Here is a 26,663-nt window from a genome sequence, read left to right on the forward strand (position 1 = left end):
CTACATGGAAGATTACAAGAGAGGATTAAGAGGTATGTAATTAGATGGAGGTTAGCAAACTGAATTAAAAATTGGTTAGCATGGAGAAAATGGAATAGGAGTGGCACAGGACATTAAAAACAACACAAACATTGCTGGAGATACTCAGCAGGTCTGGCAGCATCTGTGGAGAGAGAAAAGTTAATGTTTCAGGGCAGTAACCTTTCATCAGAACTGGCAAACTGATGAAGGGTCATTGACCTGAAACATTAACTCTGCTTCTCTCTCCACAGATGCTGCCAGACCTGCTGAGTATTTCCAGCCTTTCTTGATTTTATTCCAATTTTCTCTCTTGCTTTGAGGGACTGCCCAGGTTTCATTCAGTACATCAAAATTTTTATAGCTGAGATAGTTGTAGAAGTCACAGGAACAAAACTAAAACTAGCATGCCGCTGTGGCTTGAGTTTTTTTTTAAATAGTTAGATTTCTGGTTCAGCATATTTATCAAAATGCTGTATTAGAATTAGTGGATAGATTTTAGAAATCTAAAAACTAAACTTTTATCTAAACAGATTTGCTTGTTCTTTGAAAACTGCAAAAAGGGAACTACTGGTTTTGAGTCATGTGTAACATTTGAACATTTACTAGCCAATTACTCAATGGTCCAATTGTGTGTGTATATATACACATGTCGGGTGTGCATTTGACGACAATACACAAAATTATGCTTGAAAGGTTCAGAAATGCTGAAATGGAACATAACATTTCTTTACTTTAAATAAAAACTGTGCATGTCCCTTTGGAGCAGGCTAATTGTGCTTGCGTGGTCTACATGAACCAGAACTGCCTCATCATTGGTGACAGATACTCTTTTCTGATGAAGTGTTGTAAAGTGCATTTATTAAGGACCAATCAGATCTTCAAATCATTTCAGAACAAGCACAGAAGGTACTTTCAGATCAAATTAATTATTTAAGTAACCAAACAATCTGAAATAAACAACAATTTAGGAATTGATAGTCTGTACTTGGGTTCTGGGCCAAATTAGCAAATGTCTGGACTGAATATAAGCAACTGCAGTGACTGATTTCAGTGGCCAGAGCTAACCCAATATCAATCTTTTAAAAATTCCCTGTGAGCTACGCCACAGATTAATGAATATAAAATCTACAATTTTGTCTCATGAGTGAAAACATCAGTGACATCTAAACTTTCAGCCGCTTTAAGATATGCATAGGTTGCTGTACATAATGAGTTAGAAGCTACTGATTAACATTAAAATGCAATTCTATCACTGTCTGTGAGGCAACCTGTTGTAAAATGATAAACTGTCATATGGTTTCATTGTTTCCAATCTTGAATTGGATGTTTATACACTCCATCTGCTGTACCATATGCTAAATATTGATCCTTAGCCATGCCAAGGAAGGTACAATCAGCATCAATATAAGGAACCCAGATCCAAGTAGGATAAGCAGCGTCCTGGACAAGAATTTTGGATCCTGTACAAGGATTTTAGATCCCAGGCAGGTTAAATTCAAAGTCAATTATATTCCATAGCATTGTCCACTTAACGGTCTAAAAATAGTGTATTGTAGAAAATCAATATAGATTTAATTAAAAAAAATATAAATAGGAAATATATTATTCAATGTTATAAACTTTTGCCAAGCATGATGATCTTGAGATAGCACACTGCCTATATCGCATAGACCTGGATTGATTCTGTTCCCACAATCAGAAATACATTACAGAGCACTGTACGTATTCATTCAAAGCTCATGAATAATCCATGGAGAGACTCCTTTCCCAACTCTTCCCGCCACCTCTCCCCATTTCCAACAAAAATGCAACCTATACTTGCAACCTATACTGGAGCAAAAATAAAAACACAGGGTGCTGGAAATACTCAGCAGGTCGGGCAGCATCAGTGGAGAGAGAAGCAGAGTTAACGTTTCAAGTCTGTGACCTTTCATCAGAACAGATGATGTTAACTCTGCTTCTCTCTCCACTGATGCTGCCTGACCTGCTGAGTATTTCCAGCACTTTGTGTTTTTATTTCAGATTTCCAGCATCTGCAGTATTTTGCTATAGTTAGAGCACTTGTCAGCACAAAGTAAAATTACCTCTGCTTAATTATGTGACCTTCCGACAGGTTGGAAACAACCTGTACTTTTCCATCTTCCTCCAAGTCATCATTTACCACATGGCCTTCAACATGCGGCTCTTGTTTAGTTTCCTTCCCTTCAATTGGCTGCCTCCTCTTTTCTGTCTTTTGTTGCTGGCAATACAGGTCCACTTCTGTTTGTTGCCCTCCTTCTTCTGTCTGTTTTCCTGAGGATTGTGCCAGGCACTTGCATTTTGAGATTTTGTCCTCCCGTTTGCTCATGGCCCTTTCTGTGCATGATCCACCTGGGCTCTCACTTCCTATGCTCACCTGTGAAGTCGATGCACAGCTAATTTTATGTTGCTGCCCCTCGCCTTTACATGAACTAGAGTTTCCTACGCCAACAGGCTCCTTCAATAAACTGACATCCATTGGTTCACAGCTGTTATCAACTCCACCATCCTGAGTGGCAGTGTAATGAACACAATGATTTATTCCATTTTTCTTGTCAGCAATGCATTGCTTTGGGGATTCATCTGAAGAAACCTGACAGCAGACAGAATCACAATTTATTACATTCTCGGCTTCAGAGGAGCAAGACACACATTGAGATTTGGGGTTAAAGATAACAGTTGCAGAAATTTTCATTCCACCAGTCCTGTGTGCTATTTTTTCTGCAGTTTCACTGGGTTGTACATCATCAGTACCTGCAGTCCAACCATTGAGGTAAGAACTGGATTCAGATGCATCTAAACAGTTACAATACATTTCTGCTGCATTATTTTCCTTTTGGTTGGTTTGTCCTTGCAGAGGTAGTGAATCATTATTGCTTGGTCTGTGCAGTACCTCTTTTGCTTCCAAATTTTCCTCATTGCAACTATCCCTCACTATGCCTGTGTCCTCAGGTTGAAGATGCAGCTTGCCTTCCTGATTAGGTGGACAAGAATCATCAGCCCAAGTAAACTTTTCTCCTGATGCGTCCATCCCAGCTAAGGCCTCACCTGCTCCATCCAAATCATCCATGAAAAACACTCGTTCCTCTTCTTCAGCTTCATGCCTCATGCCAGAAAGCTCAAGGTATGATCTGTTTGCAGAGACTCCCGGGTTACAGTTGTGTTTCAGCACAGTCTTATGAGCTGGTGACTGGCACACACTTGGCGGAGAGAGCAGACAGGACATTTCATCCCCTACTCTGTGAACCATTAAGTTAAGCTGCTCCAGCTCCTCCTCGTCATACTGCATGGAACATGCAAGTTCAGCATCAGTATTTTCAGCTTTTACACACAGGTTATCTTGTATGAGTTTATCTGGTACGAGTTTATGAGGAACTGCAGATGGAGGAATGGTAGATGGTGCCTCTGGATCGGCTGTAAATTCACCATCTTGGGATATGCAGAGGTTACGTTCAAGTGTGTGCAGCTCCTCTTCTGTCAAGGTCTGTAGTAGGTCCCTAATTAGGGAGGTGGGGAAAAACAAGAATGGAGAAAGGGTGGGATGGCATTACACAAATCATGTACATGTGATCAATTCACTGATTTTTGCTATAATGTTAACATTAACAAAATGTTAATCTTAAGAAAAATTAAATCCTAGAGGTTGAACACTTTTAATACGTATCCAACTGTCAACTCAGTTGTGCCCATCAGATCATATTGCCTATGTGTCAATTGAGAGATGTTGACTCATCTGAGGCCAAGTAGCGCTGAGCTTGCACAGGAATACATCCATAGCATTATACATTACATACTGTCACGTGTCCCACTGCATGTGCCTCTAAAAAGTCAGATTTGGATTGGGAAGTACCTATACAAGGCAGCTCCATTCAATTACGAAGATATTTGTCCACTGCATACGCTACTTAGTTGTGTGCACTGTTACTGCACTACTAGATTACCATGGATTCAACAATTGGAACCACTTAAGCTGTGGCAAATGTCCACTGGGATTTTCCTGCAACATCCGTGCACTTTAAGCATAAACATGATGTAACAGGCACAGAGTAAGAGCATATAACCTGTAACAATAATTCTTGACATGGTGCAAGTACTGTCTCAACACCTGGAAAAAAAAGCTGAGCAGGCTGAAATTGCACAAGTAATTTCTCACAGAAGTATCAGTAAAAAAAAAGATCACAGATAGAATGGATCAAAAGTGTCCAATAGGGACAAAACTAGAGCACTGGCCAAGCTGGGATAAAGAGGGAGGAAACTAACGGTGGTGGGGGAGGGGGAAGGAGTCGGGGAGGGGGGTGGAACTTGGCCTTTCCATTGTTAAAGTATACCACCCAGTAAGTAATAAAGGAATGGTATTAAGGCATTATACAGTGGGGACAAGTGGTGATGGGGAGGGCGGGGGGTATATAAATGGACTCACCCACTGTAACAATCTTATGATTAAGAAGCAATTACAGAGCAAACATCGACACACATAGAATTCATTTGTGCTATAGATTTCCAGAACTGTATGTTTTAATGACTTGGAGATCAATCTGTTCTTCTCAACAGCCATGTCATGATGCTAAGTTCTGAAAATAGAACTGCTTACTTTTACAGAATTCATTACTACAAAGAAATCTCCAAGCACTTCATAGGGCAGTGGAAAACAACTGGGTAGTCAGAAAAGGGCAAAGAATTGTTGAAAAGGAGGTTTTAAAGGCAGGGAGAGAGAGATGGTAAGCTGAAGCTGCTGAGTATGAAGAAAGATTTGCAGAGTTCAGGTCACAAACCAGCATAGTTTGACACAAATACCAAGGAAATTACTTTGTAAAATAACAGTGCAAAAACAAACAATTACCAAACCCTTTAACACCATGCACCACAAAAGATGCGAAGATGGACACCATTGAAGGAAAACAGAAAGAAAGGACAAAGCGAACAATGCAAGGCCGGATTGCATCTATTTTAATGCAAGGAGTCTTACAAGTAAGGCAGATGAGTTGAGGGCGTTGATTAACACATGGGAATATATTATTGCTATCACAGAGACATGGTTGAGGTAAGGGCAGGACTGGCAGCTCAATATCCCAGGGTATAGAATCTTCAGGCGTGAAGGGGCGGCAGGGGGACGGGGGGTGTAAAAGAGGAGGTAGCATTGCACTGTTGATCAAGGAGTCACTGCAGTAAGGAGGGATGATATCTTAGGAGGTTCCTCAAATGAGGCCATATGGATAGAACTTAAAAACAAAAAGGGGGCAATCACTTGGTTGGGAATGTACTACAGGCCTCCAAACAGTCAGGGAGAGGTAGAGGAGCAGATATGTAGGCAAATCGCAAAGAGTTGCAAAAATAATAGGGTAGTAATAGTAGGGGATTTCAACTTCCCCAATATTAACTGGGATAGTCTTAGTGCAAAAGGCTTAAAGGGGTCAGAATTCTTACAAGTGCATCTAGGAGAGCTTTTTGAGCCAGCATGTAGAAAGTCCTACAAGAGAAGGGGTGGTACAGGACCTAATCCTGGGGAATGAAGCCGGACAAGTGGTAGAAGCGTCAGTGGGGGAGCATTTCAGGGATAGTGACCATAACTCTATTAGATTTAAGGTAGTTACAAAAAGGACAAAGATGGACTGGAAATAAAGGTACTGAATTGGAGGAAGGCAGATTTCAATATGATAAAACAGGATCTGGCCAAAGTGGACTGGGAGCAGCGACTTGTAGGAAAGTCTACATCAGACCAGTGGCAGTCATTCAAAAAAGAAATAGTTAGAGTTCAGGGAAAACATGTTCCCGTAAAGGTGAAAGGTAGAACCAACTAGCTCAGGGAACCCTGGATGTCAAGGGATATAGAGGATTGGATAATTTTAAAAAAAGGAGGCTTATGGCAGATTCAGAGGGCTGAAAATAGTAGAGGCACTAGAGGAGTATAGAAAGTGTAGGGGGGTACTTAAAAAAGTAATTAGGAGAGAAAAGAGGGGGCATGAAAAAACACTGGCGGGCGAGATAAAGGAAAATCCCAAGGCAGTTTATAAGTATATTAAGGGCAAGAGGATAACCAGGGAAAGAGTAGGGTCCACTGGGGACCAAAGTGGCAAGGTGTGTGTGGAGCCGGAGGACGTAGGTGAAGTTTTGAATGATTACTTTGAGATTACACTACATTACATTATTACATTACATTAAAAATGAGAACCATTACTATGGAGAAGGACGATGTAGGTGTAGAGATCAGGGAGGGGGATTGTGATATACTGGAACAAATTAGCATTGAAAGGGAGGAAGCATTAGTGGTTTTAGCGGGCTTAAAAGTGGATAAATCCCCAGGCCCAGATGAGATGTATCCCAGGCTGCAATGTGAGGCAAGCAAGGAGATTGCAGAGGCTCTGACACAAATTTTCAAATCCTTTCAGGCCACAGGGGAGGTGCCAGAGGACTGGAGGACAGTGAATGTGATACCATTCAAGAAGGGTAGTAGGGATAAACCAGGTAATTACAGGCCAGTGACTCTAACATCAGTGGTAGGGAAACTATTGGAAAAAATTCTGACGGACAGGATTAATCTCCATTTGGAGAGACAGGGATTAATCAAGGATAGTCAGCATGGCTTTGTCGGGGGAGATGATGTCTAACAAACTTGATTGAATTGTTCGAGGTGGTGACTAGATGTGTAGATGAGGATAAAGCAGTTGATGTAATCTACATGGACTTCAGTACGGCTTTTGATAAGGTCCCACATGGGAGATTGGTCAAGAAGGTAAGATCCCATGAGATCCAGGGCAATTTGGTTCAAAAATTGGCGTAGTGGCAGGAGGCAGAGGGTAATGGTCGAGGGTTGTTTTTGCGATTGGAAGCGTGTGATCAGTGGTGTACCGCAGGGATCAGTGCTGAGACCCTTGCTGTTTGTAGTATACATTAATGACTTAAACGTGAATATAGGAGGTATGATCAGTAAGTTCGCAGATGACACGAAAACTGGTGGTGTTGTAAATAGTGAGGAGGAAAGCCTTAGATTACAGAATATAGATAGGCTGATAAGATGGGCGGAGCAGTGGCAAATGGAATTTAATCCTGAGAAGTGTAAGGTGATGCATTCTGGGAGGACTAACAAGGCAAGGGAATATACAATGGATGGCAGGACGTTAGGAAGTACAGAGGGTCAGAGGGACCTTGGTGTACTTGCCCATAGATCACTGAAGGCAGCAGCACAAGTAGATAAGGTGGTTAGGAAGGCATATGGGATACTTGCCTTTATTAGTCGAGGCATAGAATATAAGAGCAGGGAGGTTATGATGGAGCTGTATAAAATGCTTGTCAGGCCACAGCTGGAGTACTGTGTACAGTTCTGGTCGCCACACTATAGGAAGGATATGCTTGCACTGGAGAGGGTGCAGAGAAAATTCACCAGGATGTTGCCTGGGCTGGAGCATTTCAGCTATGAAGAGAGACTGGATAGGCTAGGGTTGTTTTCCTTAGAGCAGAGAAGGCCTGATTGAGGTATACAAAATTATGAAGGGCATGGATGGGGTTGATAGGAAGAAACTTTTTCCCTTAGTGGACGTGTCAATAACCAGGGGGCATAGATTTAAGGTAAGGGCAGGAGGTTTAGAGGGGATTTGAGGAAAATTATTTTCACCCAGAGGGTGGTTGGAATATGGAACACACTGCCTGAAGGGGTGGTAGAGGCAGGTACCCTCACAACATTTAAGAAATATTTAGATGAGCACTTGAAATGCCATAGCATACAAGGCTACGGGACAAGTGCAGGAAAAGGAGATTAGAATAGATCGGTGCTTGATGGCCGGCACGGACACGATGGGCCAAAGGGCCTGTTTCTGTGTTGTATAACTCTATGACTCTATGTGGTACAGCCATTAAGCCAATAAGTCAGCAGTCCATAAACAGCAGGAAGGTCACAGGTTGGACCCAAGTATGTTCCGGGTTAGCTCACTCCACTCATGGCAAATGTACGAGTGAGTATTATAACCTCAGTACTCTTGGGTTCCCACCCGCTTCTGAAATCCAGTCACCCCCGCAAAAACTGTGCAGGCTCAGTTACTGCAGTCAAATAAACTGTTCATGCTCAGGTGAAGAAATGACCAATCAACCAGAGTCCTTCAGAGCATATGAAACCTGTAGAACCATGTGGCAGCAATAAGTTGAGAGCTATAGGAGGATGCGGCTGCAGAAGGGTGAAGGTTGATGGAAAAACAGGGAGAAAAACATAGCCATAAAGCACCCAAAATCTACTTTGCTGCTTATGAAGCTTACAACCACTGTTGCCAACAAAATGAGATGTTCAGTTCATATAGAGCAATCACAACTACAATCTTACAAAGAAAAATTGCGAAAGGTTCGTTTTAAATATGTTTAACCACTATTAAAGACCAACTTGGAGAGCTGCCTACTACACAAGTACAATCTACATTATAATAATCTTTGAACCAGACAGAACACAACGCATTCTCATGCGATTTTACAGAAATTAATTACAGCAGATCGACCAGTTAAGCAATTAAAAATGGTCAGCCTGGTATAGCAGAAGGCAGGTTAAGAAAGGGAAGTTATTCCAATCTATTCTAGTCAACACTGGCCACTGGTTTGAGAGATGCCAAGGGACTGATGAACTGCTTTTTGATCATGGATTGGTATATGTAAAAGGGACAAAAATATAAAAATTAGGAAATTAGTCTTCACACAAATATTTTCCTCATAGATGATTCAGATTACATTCAGAGCAACAATGTATGACTGTTAAGACCTGAAACACAAGGCAAGTAAAGGCTTTTGTTAGTCCTACCTTATTTTTCGCAGTAGTGTGCGAAATGGTCTAAACAGGTCAGACATATCTTCCAGCTTGCGTTCCAAGTTCAAAGGCCCCTCAGGGAAAACCAATAAACCACTTCATAAAAACATTTTGGGGAGAAGACGCACACAATTACCATTAGAAATTAATAATAATGCTTCTAAAAGTTACGTTGCATTTAAACATATTCATTCAACTCATGAGAAATCAATAATTTAAATATCCTGCATGTTTTTTTCTACCATGTTTTAGGGCAACACACCATCATGAGGGAAGATTAAATGCTGAGTAAATTGGTTAAGCAATAGATTTGAAAAGAAACAGATTCACAACAAGTACTTTTCCATTTGGTTATTAATTGTTCATATGGCAGATTTTCAAATGGTATGGACATCGACATTGATATATTTTGGCTCTGGCTTATCAGGCACGGTGTTTTAAAATGCTATATTGCAATACAAAATACTTACACCATATTTCACTTTTCTCTACCAATTACTTAATGATACTCCTCAGCAGCACTTCTCATCTCAGTTTGATTTTTAAAAAAGAAAATGTTGCAAATATACATTTACAGGTCAAATTCTGGCAGCTTACATCATCTGTACATTGCCTTGCATGCACATATGTTTTACAGATTTATACTGAGTTTGTTGGCCAAGCTTCATGTGTAAGGGCAGTTCGGTTGCTCAAGGGGATTGGACCAGGCCACTGTTTTGTAGAGCAGGCATCTGGGGCTGGATTCGCCACCCCCAAATGTGCCCCCCTGGCACTCTCGGTCTCAGGAATGGAATATAGATCTCTACTGCTTCATGTATGACATACTTAACCAAATCATTGCAAAGGGAATGCTTTAAACCTTCTACAGCAGTTTTGCTTTGATCATGGTACATGAATATCAGCTGATATCGGTTTGTTTCGCATTTGTCCTTGCCCAATCACCTTTTCTTGCCTCCAATTGTCTCAAGGAATTGAATCTTGTAAAGCATACAGTTCCATGGGAAGGGGATGCCCTGCAGAACATCAGTGAGGTGGCCAATATTTGTATGCAAGTGTTGGCAAGTTTAGTCCAGCTGAGTCTGATCCCAATCCTAACTCATACTTCCAACAGGGATCAATACATGTCTATCAGAAACAGAAGCAGTGAATGATATCATCAGAGCAGGATTGAGCATGGACCTTCTGCACAGTATTCAAAAAGAAAGCAAGGAGTGATGTTATAGGACAGCAGGTTGACGATTGGTGAGTTTAGTTTAGTTTAGTTTAGTTTAGAGATACAGCACTGAAACAGGCCCTTCGGCCCACCGAGTCTGTGCCAACCATCAACCACCCATTTATACTAATCCTACACTAATCCCATATCCCTACCACATCCCCACCTGTCCCAATATTTCCCTACCACCTACCTATACTAGGGGCAATTTATAATGGCCAATTAACCTATCAACCTGCAAGTCTTTTTGGTTGTGGGAGGAAACCGGAGCACCCGGAGAAAACCCACGCAGACACAGGGAGAACTTGCAAACTCCACACAGGCAGTACCCAGAATTGAACCCGGGTCGCTGGAGCTGTGAGGCTGCGGTGCTAACCACTGCGCCTCTCAACAAGGACTGGAAACTATGAAGAACTGTATTAAATTTACAGCTTAGCTAGTTAAACTAAAAATTATAACAGCAAGTGAATTAATGAGTATTAGCACAAAACAGGTCTAGGTTATTAAAATTAATAGATTAATTAGATCCAAAAGCAGGAATAGAGATTTTTTTTAAGATCACGGATGGACAGCTGAGACCTGTTTCGCGCAATTTCTGTGCCATGTGGGAACTTCAGGACAGATAAGTCTAAGGGAACCATATGGGTAGGAAATGTCTTTTTTTTTCTTTCATGGGATGTGGGCATCACTGGCAAGGCCAGCATTTGTTGCCCATCCCCAATTGCCCCTGAGAAGATGGTGGGGAGCTGTCTTTTTGAACCGCTGGAGTCCTTGTGGTGTATGTGCACCCACAGTGCGACAGGATTTGTGAGCTTGAGGGGCAGATGGAGTTACTGCTGAGCATCAGGGAGGACGAGAGCTTCCTGGATCGTACGTTCCAGGACATGATCACCCAACAGACAGTAACAGTTCGGGATGGTAGATGGGTGGTGTAGGAGGGAGAGCTTCAGATTCTTGGGGCATTGGCGCCAATTCTGGGTCAGGAGACGCCAATTCAAAAGAGAGAGGTTGCACCTCAACACCACTGGGACTAATGTCCTCATGGGGACGTTCACTAGTGTGGCTGGGGACTAAACTGGCAGGGGGAATGTGCACCAACATATAAAGTAGACAAGAGGAATAAGGTACATAAAGTGACAGTGTTGGATAGTACTAGAGAAGGAAGTAGTACAATATTAGTTAACAGCAGACTAAGAAGGGCTACAAAGACATGTTTGGAATGCATGTATGTACACACACGAAGTGTGGTGAATAAGGTTGGTCAGCTACAAGCACAAATAGCCTCGAACGAATATGATGTAGGGGCAATAACAGAAACGTGGCTTAAAAACGGTGAGGACTGGGCGCTTTGTATCCTTGAGTATTAAGTGTTCAGAAAAGATAGGGAAAGAAGAAAGGGAGGTGTTGTGACAGCATTACTGGATATTGTAGAGTTGGAAAGAGGATGCCCTTAAGAGGGCAAGGACAGAATCCATTTGGTTAGCGTTGAGAAGCCAAAAGGGTATGATTACACTACTAATGGTATTTAATAGGCCTGCGAATAGTGAGACAGATACAACAGCAAATCTGCAGGGAAATCTGGACATACAAGAACTAGAGTAGTGATACTGGGGGACATTAATTACCCAATAGCAACTGGTATAGCGTTACAGAAGGGGCAAGGAGGGGGAGGAACTTCTGAAATGTTTTCAGGAGCAGGCTGCAGGGGCCAAGTGGCCTACTCCTACTTCACATGTTTGTAGGAGAACTTAGTTGGCCAGTATGTTCTCTGTCCAAGAGGAGAGAGGCATTGCTGGATCTGATGCTGGGGAATGAGGTGGGCCAAGTGGACCAAATGTCTCAGGGGAAGACTTGGGTAAGAGTGATGGTTGTATCATAAGATTCAAAACTAGTAATGCAGAAGAGCAAGGAACAATCTAAAGCAGAACATCTAAATTGGAAGAGAGTTAAGTTCAATGGGATGAGGGGGGGATCTAGCTAGGGTAAAATGGAACCAAAGATTGACAGAAAAAACTGAATGAGTAATCTTTAAAGAGATGTTTCGGGTATAGGTGAGGTATATTCCAACAAGGGGGAAATACAGAAGAACCAAAGTCAGGGCACCCTAAATGATGAAGGAAATAGAAAATATGATGAAACAAAAGAAGAGTCTGTGTGATGCTTGTCATGTCAATTTTTCAAATGAGAGCCAGGCCAAATACAAAAATTTGAGAGGGGAAGAGAAGAGGAAAATATGACTGTCAAAGAGAAAATATAATAAAATTGCAGTTAACATAAAAGGGAACCCAAAAGTTCTTCCACCAGCATGTAAATAGTAAGCATGTAAGTAGTAAGCAGCAGGGGAAGTCCCTTTAGGAGCAAAGAGGGTGATATATGATAAGACATGCGGGCATGGATAGAATACAATGAGTATTTTGTATCAATATTTAGTAAGGAAGAGGAAGCTGACAAAATATCAGTAGAAGGGGAGATGGTAGAGTTATTGGATGGGGAGAAAATTAATAGGCAGGATGTAGTGGAAAGACTAGCTAGCTATGCTTAGAGTGGATAAGTTGCCTGGTCCAGATGGCTTACATCCCAGGTTGCTAAAGGAAGTGGGAATGGACATACCTTCCCTAGATATGGAGGAGGTGCCAGAGGATTGGAAAGTGGCATATGCCCACCCTTATTCAAGAAAGGGTGTAAGGACATTCCTAGTAACTACAGGCTGGTCAGTTTAACATCTGTGGTGAGGAAGGTTTTAGAAATGATCGGGGGGGGGGGGGGGGGGGGAATCAATAGGCACTTGGAGAGGTTTGAGTTAATTAAGGAGAGCAAGCATAGATGTGTAAAAGGCAGATTGTGCTTAACTAATGCATTTGAATTTTTTGATGAAGTAACAGAGAAGGTCGATGAAGGGAAAGCAATCGATACTGGCTCGATGGATTTGAAGAAAGCTTTTGACAAAGTACCCCATAAAAGGCTGGTTAACAAAACTAAGGCTCATGGAGTAGGAGGGTCAGTGTCCAATTGGATAAAAAATTGTCTTAAGGACAGAAAACAGTGATTCATGATAAATGGCTGTTTTTCAGACTGGAGGTTGGTAGACAATGGTGTTCCAAGGGTCAGTGCTAGGACTACTGTTGTTTTTGATTTATATAAATGACTTCAATCTTGGAATACAGGATAAAATTTCAAACTTTGCCAATGGTACCAAACTTGGAGGAGCAGTGGACAGTGAGGATGATACCAACTGACTGCAACATGATATACATAAGCTAGCAGAATGGGCAGACAAGTGGCCAATAGAATTTAATAGAGACAAGTGTGAGGTGTTGCATTTTGGCAGAAGGGTTAGGGAAAGGCAATGTAGATTTAATGGCACAGTTCTAAAGAGTGTGCAGAACAGAGTGGCCTGGGGATTCATGTGTATAAATCTTGGAAGGTGGCAGGACATATTTAGAAAGTAATTAGCAAAGACTATGGGATCCTGGGCTTCATAAATAGAGACATAAAGTACAAAAGCAGAGAAGTTATGTTGAAACTTTTTTAAAGCTCTGGTTAGAGCCAACTAGCGTATTGCATTCAGTTCTGGTCACCATACTTTAGGAAGGATGCAAGGGTCCTTGAGAAGGTGCAGAGATTTACCAGAATGGTTCCAGTGATGAGAGATCTTAGCAACAAGCTTAGGTTGGAGAAGATGGGTTTGTTCTCCTTGGAACAAAGGAGGCTGAGGGGAGATTTGATAGAGGTGTGCAAGATTATGACAAGATAAGGTAGAAAAGAAAGGCTGTTGCCATTAACTGATGGTTAAATGACTATGACTTGGGGTTACAGATTTATGGTTTCAGGGAAAGACACGCAGGGCAGAATGTGAAGAACTTTTTTTTTAAATTTGATTAGGAATAGTCAGTATGGCTTTGTCAGAGGGAGGTCATGCCTAACGCATTTGATTGAATTTTTTAAGCATGTGACCAGGTTTATAGATGAGGGTAGTGCAGTTGATGTAGTTTACATGGATTTCAGCAAAGCCTTTGACAAGGTCCCACATGGGAGACTTATCAAGAAAGCAAATGCACATGGGATACAGGGTAACTTGATAAGGTGGATTCAAAATTGGCTTAGCTGCAGGAGACAGAGAGTGATGACAGACGGCTGTTTTAGTGACTGGAAGCCAATGTCCAGTGGCGTACCACAGGGATCTGTGCTGGGTCCCCTATTGTTTGTCATTTATATAAATGACACAGATGACTATGTGGGGGGTAGGATCAGTAAGTTCGCGGATGACACAAAGATTGGCCGAGTGGTTAACAGTGAGGTGGAGTGTCTTGGGTTACAGGAAGATATAGACAGGATGGTCAAATGGGCAGAAAAGTGGCAGATGGAATTTAACGCTGAAAAGTGTGAGGTGATACACTTTGGAATGAGTAATGTGACACGGAAGTATTCAATGAATGGCCTGACACTGGGAAGTTCCGAGGAACAAAGGGACCTTGGCGTGTTTGTCCATAGATCTCTGAAGGCAGAGGGGCAGGTTAATAGGGTGGTGAAAAAGGCAGATGGGACACTTGCCTTTATTAATCGAGGCATAGATTACAAAAGCAGGGAGGTCATGTTGGAGTTGTACAGAACTTTGGTAAGGCCACAGCTGGAGTACTGTGTGCAATTCTGGTCACCATATTATAGGAAGGATGTGATTGCATTGGAGGGGGTGCAGAGGCGATTCGCCAGGATGTTGCCTGGGATGGAACATTTAAGCTATGAAGAGAGGTTGGATAGGCTTGGGTTGTTTTCACTGGAGCAGAGAAGACTGAGGGGTGACCTGATCGAGGTGTACAAGATTATGAGGGGCATGCACAGGGTAGATAGGGAGCAGCTGTTCCCCTTAGTTGAAGGGTCAGTTACGAGGGGTCACACGTTTAAGGTGAGGGGCGGGAGATTTAAGTGGGATTTGAGGAAGAACTCAGAGGGTGGTGACGGTCTGGAATGCCCTGCCTAGGAGGGTGGTAGATGCAGGCTGCCTCACATCCTTTAAAAAGTACCTGGATGAGCACTTGGCAAGTCATAACATTCAAGGCTATGGGCCAAGTGCTGGCAAATGGGATTAGGTATACAGGTCAGGTGCTTTAATGCATCGGTGCAGATGGGTCTCGATGGGCAGAAGGGCCTCTTCTGCACTGTATTATTCTGTGATTCTGTGATTGTTTGACTGTTTGTAGAAGTGTACAAGATCTAACAGTTGAATCCTCACAATTTTAAAGAAGGTAGAATTAGGGTTTCTAGGCACAATAGGAAGTTCAAAGAATAGCCAAAAAATAAATTCACTTGGGGACATGTAGTCCAGATCTTAGTGATTCTCTATCAGTATCTGCCTTCAGAAAATGTTTGTTTCCATTTGAACAGCCAGAAAAACTAAGAAACTAACTGACTTGATTAGCAATAAGACAGGTACAAACAAGGGGCTCTAAACATTTCCTGCAACATAAGATTTGAAACACTGATAGCTGGAGGTTACAATGAAAGGATTGCATGTTCATGAGCGTTGCGGTTCTGTATCTAATGAAATCAGCTTTTGACTAATGGAAGAGTGGATAGCACTGCAAAAAAAAACCAATGTTTCACAACACATGCATGATAATCCGTCACACTAACTAAAAGGGCACTGCAAAATTACAACCCTCCATAAAGAGAAACAGGACTAAAGCAACAGCAACAAAAGAGTGTACAGTACTGGATTTGATACTGTAACCTACTACCATAAACCTTAACTAGAACACAGCATGCAAAGAGTCTTGATAGAATAAATGAAGACAAACTGTTTCCACTGGCAGGCAGTTTGGTAACCAGACAACAGAGATTTAGGTAATCGGCAAAAGAACCAGAGGGGAGACAAGAATTTATTTTTAAATGCAGTGAGGATGATGATCTGAAATGCACTGCCTGAAAGGGTGGTGAAAGTAGATTCAATAGTAACTTCCAAAAGGGAATTGGATATATAGCTGAAAATGAAAAACATGCAGGACTATGGGGAAAGAGCAGGTAAGTGGGACTAACTGGACAGCTCTTTCAAAGAGCCAGCAAAGGTTATACAGTCATAGAGAAATACAGCACCGAAACAGGCCCTTTGGCCCAATGAGTCCGTGCCGACCATCAACCACCCATTTATACCAATCCTACGTTAATCCCATTTTTTTCCCTTTCACATCCCCACCTTCCCTCAATTCTCCTACCACCTACCTACACTAGGGGCAATTTTTACAATGGCCAATTTACCTATCAACCTGCAAGTCTTTGGCATGTGGGAGGAACCCACGTGGTCAGAGGGAGAACTTGCAAACTCCGCACTGGCAGTACCCAGAACCGAACCCGGGTTGCTGGAGCTGTGAGGCTGCGGTGCTAGCCACTGGATGATGGGCCAAATGGCCTCTTTCTGTGTTGCAAGATTCTATGAACTAGGTCATAGAATTGAGTTACACTGGGCCTGAGTCTGGACTCAGCCCAAGACCTTGCTGCAAGGGCCTGATGCAAAACGAGTTGGAACAACATTAATTGAATTTCAAGTGGGCACAGCCTCACAGTATGCAACTGATCATCATTTGGTAATCTCATTCATGGCTGGTGCGATAAATATAAAAGCAGCACACTGCAGCAGTAGAAGATCCTTCCGTAATGGGAAAAGTCAAAGGAATACCCATTCTGAGTCATCGATCTGAAACATTAACCCTACGTTGCTGTTTCCACAGATTCTGCCTGACTGGTTGAGTCTTTTCATTTTCTATCATTTCAATGCATCTGCAGCATTTTGCTTTTTGCTACTCCCTATGTATCTTGTTAAACCCAACAAGAATGCTTGATGCCGACACCCAGTGCCCAAAATGGACAAAAATGTTCCATTCCCAGCACCAATATCCTTGATAAGCACAAAAGAATGTTTCTAACAAACTTAATATATTAGTTTTACTGGTGAGAATCACATCAGTGACAATGTTAGGGTAAATTTGGCATTATTTAAAAAAAAACTCTCTTCTGGAGAATGTTTTACACTAATTAGCATAGCTCATTATTCTTTCTTTCTTCTTTTGGGCCTCCTTATCTCGAGAGACAATGGATACGCGCCTGGAGGTGGTCAGTGGTTTGTGAAGCAGCGCCTGGAGTGGCTATAAAGGCCAATTCTGGAGTGACAGGCTCTTCCACAGGTGCTGCAGAGAAATTTGTTTGTTGGGGCTGTTGCACAGTTGGCTCTCCCCTTGTGCCTCTGTCTTTTTTCCTGCCAACTACTAAGTCTCTTCGACTCGCCACAATTTAGCCCTGTCTTTATGGCTGCCCGCCAGCTCTGGCGAATGCTGGCAACTGACTCCCACGACTTGTGATCAATGTCACACGATTTCATGTCGCGTTTGCAGACGTCTTTATAACGGAGACATGGACGGCCGGTGGGTCTGATACCAGTGGCGAGCTCGCTGTACAATGTGTCTTTGGGGATCCTGCCATCTTCCATGCGGCTCACATGGCCAAGCCATCTCAAGCGCCGCTGACTCAGTAGTGTGTATAAGCTGGGGATGTTGGCCGCTTCAAGGACTTCTGTGTTGGAGATATAGTCCTGCCACCTGATGCCAAGTATTCTCCGAAGGCAGCGAAGATGGAATGAATTGAGACGTCGCTCTTGGCTGGCATACGTTGTCCAGGCCTTTACACTAACACTAATTAGCATAGCTCATTATATATACTATATATCTATATAGACAGGCACTTGGTAAATTGGGAGTGAACAGATACCAAGAGCTGCCTTTCCTATCCCATCTGGACCTATGACCTAAGCAAAGATACTGCTTTGAGGCTATAGCTAAGAGGGTACAGAAGAGCCTTACCAGAATGGTTCCAGAAAGGGGAATTTAGTTACAAGGTTAGGTTGGAAAAGCTGGGGTTGTTCTCCCTGGAACTAAGGCGATTGAGGGGAGGTAGAGGTGCACAAGATTATGACAGTCCTTGTGCTGTCAGTTCAGCTTAAGAAGCACAGATTGAACGTTTTGGGCAAGAGATACAGGGGGAATTTGAGGAAGAACTTTAAAAAAAAAAAAGCAGCAAGTGGTAATGACCTGAAACTTGCTGCGCACAAGGGTGATGGAAGCGGAGACAATGATTTCAAAAGGAAATTGGACGGGCACTTGAAGGAAATAAACTTGCAGGGCTACGGAGAGCAAGCTGAGGAGCGGAAGTCACTAGATTGTTCCGCGGAAATCCGGCATGGACTCGTTCTATGCTGTAAATGACTATGACTCTAGGTACTACTTTTTGTCCAATAGATTGAGAAACTACCTAGTTAGGAGAGGTGGGTGCGCACATGAGGGTCATGACATGCTTAAGTTGCACCATGACAGTATGGGATAGTCTCAATGAATCAACAGGTCTATTCCCATTTGTTATTGGCATATGCTTGCACCCAGTACAGAGGAGTCTGGCTGCTCAAGTGGAAGCAGAAGAGAAACCAGCTGACTTTGATTGCGATCTTCTTCATTATTTGGTTTATTGCCAAACGATTTTGACTTCTGTTCCTTCAGGCATTAGGAGTTTGCCTTTCTTGCATAGCTCATAGACTCTACAGTGTCTAAGAGCTGGATCTTCCATTCTTGCTCTTCTCTTATGCTCGTTTCATGTTCACTGGTTTACTGGTGCCAAGTCACAAGAATTTCTCTGCCCAAATAGTGTGCAGTTCTAAAACAATCATGTTCTCCAAAAAGTGGTAAATTTCAGTAATATCAACCATTTTACTCCTTTACAGTCGATAACTCTGAATTTTTAAAAATTATTTGTTCATGGGATGTGGGTGTCGCTGGCTAGGTCAGCATTTATCGCCCATCCTTAATTGCCCTTGAGAAGGTGTTGGTGAGCTGCCTTATCCTACACCATATGATAATAGTAGTGAACACAGCATGGTTGCATACAAATTCTATGGTCTACTTTAGCAGAGCCACTAATCGATTTATTGGAAAATGTCTCTAACACAAGAGGAATTTAAGATCATCATTTTGGTACGCTATTACCCGAGTAATTTGAAGGTCCAAATGACTTTGCAACAGTACGCTGACATTATAACCCTTACACAGTCTAAAAAATTAAATATGTAAAATAGTAAAGAGGGAAGAGGAAAAGTATTTAAAAAAAATACTATATATAGTTCACTCAATTTTGTCCCACACTTGTTACCTCGTTCTTCCTCAGGGTCCCGTCAACATGCACCACTCTTCAAATCAGAAGGCATACAAATAATCAACTCTGCCTCCCATTGCCTAGTACCTAGATGTGAAGTGGTACAATGGAGCAGCAAGACGACACTCTATTTCTGATTTTTCTCATCTTCAAGAACAGTGCTTGCAGTGCCTGACCTCTCCTTGGTTGGATGATCCAACTGACATCATTGGGTACGATATTGAAGGCACTACATAAATTCAAACTGCTGTTGCTGAATGATGCAATCAAGGGAAATCGGATCTTAACTTTTTTTTAAAATTCATTCATGGGATGTAGGCTTCACTGGCCAGGCCAGCATTTATTGCCCATCCCTAATTGCCCTCGAGAAGGTAGTGAGATGCCTTCCTGAATCCCTGCAGTTCCTGTGGGGTAGGTAACTAAGACAACTCCAGACACATTCCAGGCAGCCTGCTTGAATAAAGCCTTCACATAAACAAACAAAAAAAAAATCACCGCTGTTAGGAAGGGAGTTCCAGGATTTTGACCCAGTGGGAGTGAAGGAACAGCAATATAATTCTAAGTCAGGATGGTGTGCGACTTGGAGGGGAACTTGCAAGTGATGGTGTTCCCATGTATCTGCTGCCCTTGTCCATCTAGGTGGTAGAGGTTGCGGGTTTGGAAGGTGCTGTCGAAGGAGCCTTGGTGAGTTTCTGCAGTGCATCTTATAGGTGGTACCTACTGCTGCCACTGTGTGTCAGTGGTGAAGGAAGTGAATGTTGAAGGTGGTGCCAATCAAGCAGGCTGCTTTGTCCTAGATGGTACCGAGTTTCTTGAGTATTGTTGGAGCTGCACCTATCTAGGCAAGTGGACAGTATTCCATCACACTCCTGACTTGTACCTTGTAGATGGTGGACAGGCTTTGGAGAGACAGGTGATGAATTACAGTTTGCTGAAGTGCTAGCCTCTGACCTGCTTTTGTAGCCACAACATTTATGTGGCTGGTCCAGTTCAGTTTCTGGTCAATGATGACCCCCCACAGGATGTTGGTAACATTATGTGGTCTAGTTGGTGGCTACAACATTTTTTGAAATGACTAAATTATAACTTCCCAAATGGACTAGAACCATCAACAGTTGTAATGTTGTATAAAAAAAATATTACTTTTGGAATACGTACCAGACAATGGCTAGTCTTGGAATTGTAAACATTAATGCTGGCTCGTAGTCATCAATCAAATCTTGTGTGAGGTATCCAAGCTTTAAGGCCCTACAGATAATTTCAGAGTTAGATTTTTATAATACATAATAAACTATGAAAGCAGTCGAGAGCATTTCACTCCAATGTACAACACAAACGTCAACCCACGGGGCCCTGTCCCATCCCCCACTCACTTTTATTTCTCCTTCCTTTCGTTCTTAGCTTAATCTAAATCTTGGGCAATGTTTGTAAACCAAGGCCCAGTCTGTCAATTCTGGAAAATCTTCAAGAGCCCATGACATTATCCAAAGTACAGCAGGAGTCCTGACCAACATTTTTCTGTCCCCTAAAATTACCATCACCAAAACAAGAGAGAGAGAGAGAGAGAGAGAGATATTTCAACTGGTCATTCATCTCACTACTGGTTGTGTGATATTACTGGCAACCTAATGACCTAATTTGTCTTCATTACAGTTAATGCACTTCAAAGTCATTCATCTCATATGGTACTTTGGGCTATTTGAGAAACATGTCTTCTCCCTCTCCCAGGCTTGTATTAGCCAAACAGTTCAAGCCTGAAAAAGTGTACACAGTACCTTTTAGGTATATCTTGTAGATGGAGTGTGCTATTTTAAAATTAATTGTTCTAAATTGCCACAGCACAACTTGGTGCCTTTGACAAATTCTTTCTGTCGCTCCCTATTCAAATGAGTTTTTTTTTATTATGTTATCAAAGTTTTCTTCCTGGCCCCATTTCAATCCCAGTTGAAATGCCAGTTCGTGTCTCATACTTCAAATTTCAGCAAACTGTTTAAATTACTTGGTCACCACTATAAGGATGAAATAACATTCACTTAAGATGGAAAACAACTTTGTTCCAGTATCAACTCACTGGAAAATATCTCAAACCTCTCCCTATTTAAAAAAAGGTTGTAAGTCGTTCAACAAAAGCATCTATGATGAAAAGCACCCATAAGTTCAGCTTTCTTTCGATTTTTACAAGTATCAATTGAGAGCAAACAGTGTGTAATTGTGAATAAAACATTTCAATCTCTGGGCACAGCTGTATAGCAACAAATAACTGTCATACTCTATTCCACTGATTCAGGACCTGTTGTCAGACATTAGACACTGGGGAGACCGAACGCATATTGTGTGACCACTTTACGGAATACCTCCACTCAGTCCGCAAGCATGAGCCCCGAGCTTCTGGTTGCTTGCCATTTTAATTCACCACCCTGGTCTCGCACCCATATTTCTATCCTTAGCCTTCTGCAGTGTTCCAGAGAAGCTCAATGCAAGCTCGGGGAACAGCACATCAGCTTCCAATAAGACACTCTACAGCCTTCTGGACTCAGCATGGAGTTCAACAATTTCAGACCATAATGTCCATTTTGATAGTGTTCTTTTTTTTAAAACTATGTTACAGTTTAATTTTTTTTTAATGTTTTTGCTTTCGGACAGAGCTGTTAATTTTTCATTGTTTTTTCTTTATTCGTCTCATGGGATGTGGGCGTCGCTGGCCAGGCCAGCAATCTGCCATTAACACTCTCTTTGGACTAATGCTTTGCCTTTTATTCCGTGACATCTCTGTCATTTAATCGCTCCTTCCCTCTGCCCCATCACAGACATTTCCTTTTGTTCTTCTTCCTCCCTTCCCCTTGCTCAAAGCCCAATAGATTTCTAACCTTTGCCAGTTCTGATGAAAGATCACAGACCTAAAACGTTAACTCTGTTCCTCTCTCCACAGATGCTGCCAGGCCTGCTGAGTATTTCCAGCACTTTCTGTTTTTGTTACAAAACACCCTTTCGGCTCGTCATACATCAAAGCAGCATGACAAATATATTGCAAACCTCTACTGAATACAATTGATACAATCATCGAAATTTACAGCATTGAAGGAGGCCAATCAGCCCATCGTGTTCACACCGGCCATCAAGATTAGACCAACCAGCCAAAACCCACTTCTCAGCTATTGGTGCGTAGCCTTGTAGATTACGGCACTTCAAATGCATACTCTAAGTACTTTTTAAATGTTATGAAGGTTTCTGCCTGTTGTAGTGGTAATGTCACTGAAGTTGTAATCCAGAGGCCAAGTCGAATGTCCTGGGGACACTGGTTCAAATTCCACCATGGCAGCTGATAGAAGTTAAATTCAATTAATTGATAAATTCAATTAAATAATAAAAATCTGAAATTGAAAGCTAGTATCTGTAATAGTGCAATGAAACGATTGATTACATAAAAACCCATCTGGTTCACTAATGTCCTTTAGGGAAGGAAATCTATCGTCCCTATCTGGTCTGGCCTACATGTGACTCCAGATCCACAGCGATGTGGTTGACTTTTATCTGCTCTCTGAAATGGCCTAGCAAGCCACTCAGGTTAGGGCAATTAGGGATGGGTAATCAATGCTGGCCTTGCCAGTGACGCCCACATCCCATGAACATTTTTTAAAAAGTGTTGATGAGGGCAGTGTTGTTGGTGTGTGGTGTACATGGACTTCCGAAAGACATTTGATAAAGTGTCGCACAACAGACTTGAGCAAATTTATAGCTCATGAAATAAAAGATACAGTAGCAACATGGATACGAAATTGGCTGAGTGATAGGAAGCAGACAGTAGTGATTAATCAGTGTTTTGGGGATTGGAGGAACGTTTGTAGCGGAGTTCCCCAGGGGTCAGTGTTCGGACCCTTACTCTTCCTGATATATATTAATGATCTGGACCTTGGTATACAGGGAACAATTTCAAAATTTGAGAATGATACAAAACTTGGAAACATTGTGAATTGTGAGGAGGACAGCGTACAACTTCCAAAGGACGCAGACAAGTTGGTGGAATAAGCAGACAAGTGGCAGATGAAATTAAATGCAGAGAAATGTGAAGTGATTCACTATGGTAGGAAGAACATGGAGAGACAATATAAAATAAAGGGTGCAATTCTAAAGGAGGTGCAGGAGCAGTGGGACCTGTGCATAAAATCATTGAAGATGGCAGGACAGGTTGAGAGAGTGGTTAATAAAGCATACAGTATCCTGGGCTTTATCAATGGGGTACAGAGTACAAAAGCAAGGAAGTTACATTAAATTTGTACAGAAGACTGGTTCGGCCTCAACTGGAGCATTGTTTCCTTTAGGAAAGATGTGAAGGCATTAGGGAGGGTACAGAAAAGATTCACAAGAATGGTTCCAAGGATGAGGAACTTCAGTTACATGAATAGATTAGAGAAGCGGGGACTGTTTTCCTTGGAACATACATAGGAGCATACGAATTCGGAGTAGTAGGTCATTCAGCGCCTCGAACCTGCTCCACCATTCAATAAGATCATGGCAGAGCTGTTCGTGTCTCAAATTCCACACTCCCATCTTCCCCCGATGACCCTTGGAATCCCTTGCCAAACAAAAATCTATATATCTCCGCCTTAAAAATGTTCAATGACCCCACCTCCACCACCTTCTGAAGCAGAGTTCCAAAGTCGCACAACACTCAGAGAAAAAATTTCTCCTCATGGGAAAATAGGAGCAGGAGTAGGCCATTCAGCCCATCGAGCCTGCCCCACCATATGATCATGGCTGATAATCCACTTCAATGCCTTTTTCCCCACACTATCCCCATATCTCTTTGTCATCGGTATTTAGAAATCTGTCAATCTCTGATTTAAACATACTCAATGACTGACCTTCTACCTTTTGCGTAGAGAATTTCAAAGATTCACAACCCTCCAAGTAAAGGAATTTCTCCTCATCTCTGTCCTAAGTGGCTTCCCTCTTATTTTGAAATAGTGTCCCCTGGTTCTAGACTCCCAACCAGGGTAAACATCATACCTGCATCTACCCTGTCTATCCCTTGAAGTATTTTGTAGGTTTCAGTGAGATCACCCCTCATTCTTCAAAACTCTAGAGAATACAGACCCAGTTTCCCCAATCTCTCCTACTAGGACAGGCCTGTCATCCCGGGAACAAGTCTGGTGAACCTTTGTTATACACCTTCTATGGCAATAATATCCTTCCTAAGGTAAGGGGACCAAAGCTGCATACAGTACTCTGTCCTAAAAGGGCGACCCCTAATTTTATAATAGTTCCCCCTAGTTATGGACTCAGTCACAGGAAGAAACATCCTTTTTACCTTGTCAAGACCATTCAGGATCTTGTATACTTCAATCATCTCCCCTCACTCTTCTAAACTCCAGTGAAAATACGCCCAATCTTTCTTCGTAAGACAACCCGCTCATTCCAGGTATCAATCTAGTAAACCTCCTCTAAAGCATTTACATCCTTCCTTAAATAAGGAGACCAAAACTGCACACAGTAGTCAAGATGTGGACTCACCAATGCCCTGTATAACATAGCATCACATCTTTACTTTTATTTTCAATTCCTCTCATAACAACCCATGAGCCTTCTTTATGACTTGCTGTACCTGCATACGAACCTTTTGTGAATCATGCACTAGAACACCTTGATCCCTCTTCACCTTGGAATTCTGCAGTCACTGTCCGTTTAGGAAATACTCTGCTTTTTTTATTCTTTCTGCCAAAGTGAACAACTTCACATTTTTCCACATTCTACTCCATCTGCCAGATTTCTGCCCACTCATTCAACCTATCTATATCGGTCTACAACCTCATAGAACATAGAACATACAGCACAGAACAGGCCCTTCGGCCCACAATGTTGTGCCGATCCTTTGTCCTCTGTCAAGGACAATTTAATCTATACCCCATCATTCTCCTTTATCCATATACCTATCCAAAAGCCTTTTGAAAGTCCCTAAAGTTTCTGACTCAACAACTTCCCCGGGCAAGGCATTCCATGCCTCGACCACTCTCTGGGTAAAGAACCTTCCCCTGACATCCCCCTTATATCTCCCACCCTTCACCTTAAATTTATGACCCCTTGTAACGCTTTGCTCCACCCGGGGAAAAAGTTTCTGACTGTCTACCCTATCTATTCCCCTGATCATCTTATAAACCTCTATCATGTCACCCCTCATCCTTCTCCTTTCTAATGAGAAGAGGCCTAGAATGTTCAGCCTTTCCTCGTAAGACTTATTCTCCATTCCAGGCAACATCCTGGTAAATCTCCTCTGCACCCTCTCCAAGGCTTCCACATCCTTCCTAAAATGAGGCGACCAGAACTGCACACAGTACTCCAAATGAGGCCTTACCAAGGTCCTGTACAGCTGCATCATCACCTCACGGCTCTTAAATTCAATCCCTCTGCTAATGAACGCTAACACCCCATATGCCTTCTTCACAGCCCTATCCACTTGAGTTGCAACTTTCAATGATCTATGCACATAGACCCCAAGGTCTCTCTGCTCCTCCACATGCCCAAGAACCCTACCGTTAACCCAGTATTTTGCATTCATGTTTGTCCTTCCAAAATGGACGACCTCACACTTTTCAGGGTTAAACTCCATCTGCCACTTTTCAGCCCAGCACTGCAACCTATCCAAGTCCCTTTGCAGACGACAATAGCCCTCCTCGGTATCCACAACTCCACCAACCTTTGTATCATCTGCAAATTTACTGACCCACCCTTCGACTTCCTCATCCAAGTCGTTAATAAAAATCACAAACAGGAGAGGACCCAGAACTGATCCCTGCGGCACGCCACTGGTAACTGGGCTCCAGGCTGAGTATTTACCATCTAAGACCACTCTCTGCCTTCTATCAGTTAGCCAATTCTTAATCCAACTGGCCACATTCCCCACTATCCCATGCCTCCTGACTTTCTCCATAAGTCTACCATGGGGGACCTTATCAAATGCCTTACTAAAATCCATGTACACCACATCCACTGGTTTACCCTCATCCACTTGCTTGGTCACCTGCTCAAAGAATTCAATCAGGCTTGTGAGGCAAGACCTACCCCTCACAAAACCGTGCTGACTGTCCCGAATCAAGCAGTGTCTTTCCAGATGCTCAGAAATCCTATCCCTCAGCACCTTTTCCATCAACTTGCCTACCACCGAAGTAAGACTAACTGGCCTGTAATTCCCAGGGTTGTTCCTATTCCCTTTCTTGAACAGGGGCACAACATTTGCCACCCTCCAATCACCTGGTACCACCCCCGTCAGCAGAGAAGATGAAAAGATCATTGCCAGCGGCTCTGCAATTTCATCCCTTGCTTCCCATAACATCCTTGGATATACCCCGTCAGGCCCGGGAGACTTGTCTATCTTCAAGTTATTCAAAAACCCCAACACATCTTCCCTCCTAACGAGCACTTCCTCGAGCTTACCAGTCTGTTTCACACCGT

At 42.5% G+C, this 26,663-nt stretch overlaps 1 protein-coding gene across 1 annotated transcript in view; it reads right to left on the minus strand.

Moving 5' to 3' along the window:
- Window positions 1–26,663, minus strand: part of zfyve28 (zinc finger, FYVE domain containing 28) — a 294,791-nt gene that overhangs the window by 61,909 nt on the left and 206,219 nt on the right. The window contains exons 6-8 of the mRNA XM_068029222.1: window positions 20,376–20,465; window positions 8,813–8,914; window positions 2,106–3,536 (exon numbers count right to left, since the gene is read on the minus strand). Coding sequence (XP_067885323.1) covers window positions 2,106–3,536; window positions 8,813–8,914; window positions 20,376–20,465 — 1,623 coding nt within the window. The remainder of the gene's footprint in view (window positions 1–2,105; window positions 3,537–8,812; window positions 8,915–20,375; window positions 20,466–26,663) is intronic.

Source organism: Heterodontus francisci, chromosome 4 (genome assembly GCF_036365525.1).
Source record: "Heterodontus francisci isolate sHetFra1 chromosome 4, sHetFra1.hap1, whole genome shotgun sequence".
In the NCBI taxonomy this organism is placed as follows: Eukaryota; Metazoa; Chordata; class Chondrichthyes; order Heterodontiformes; family Heterodontidae; genus Heterodontus; species Heterodontus francisci.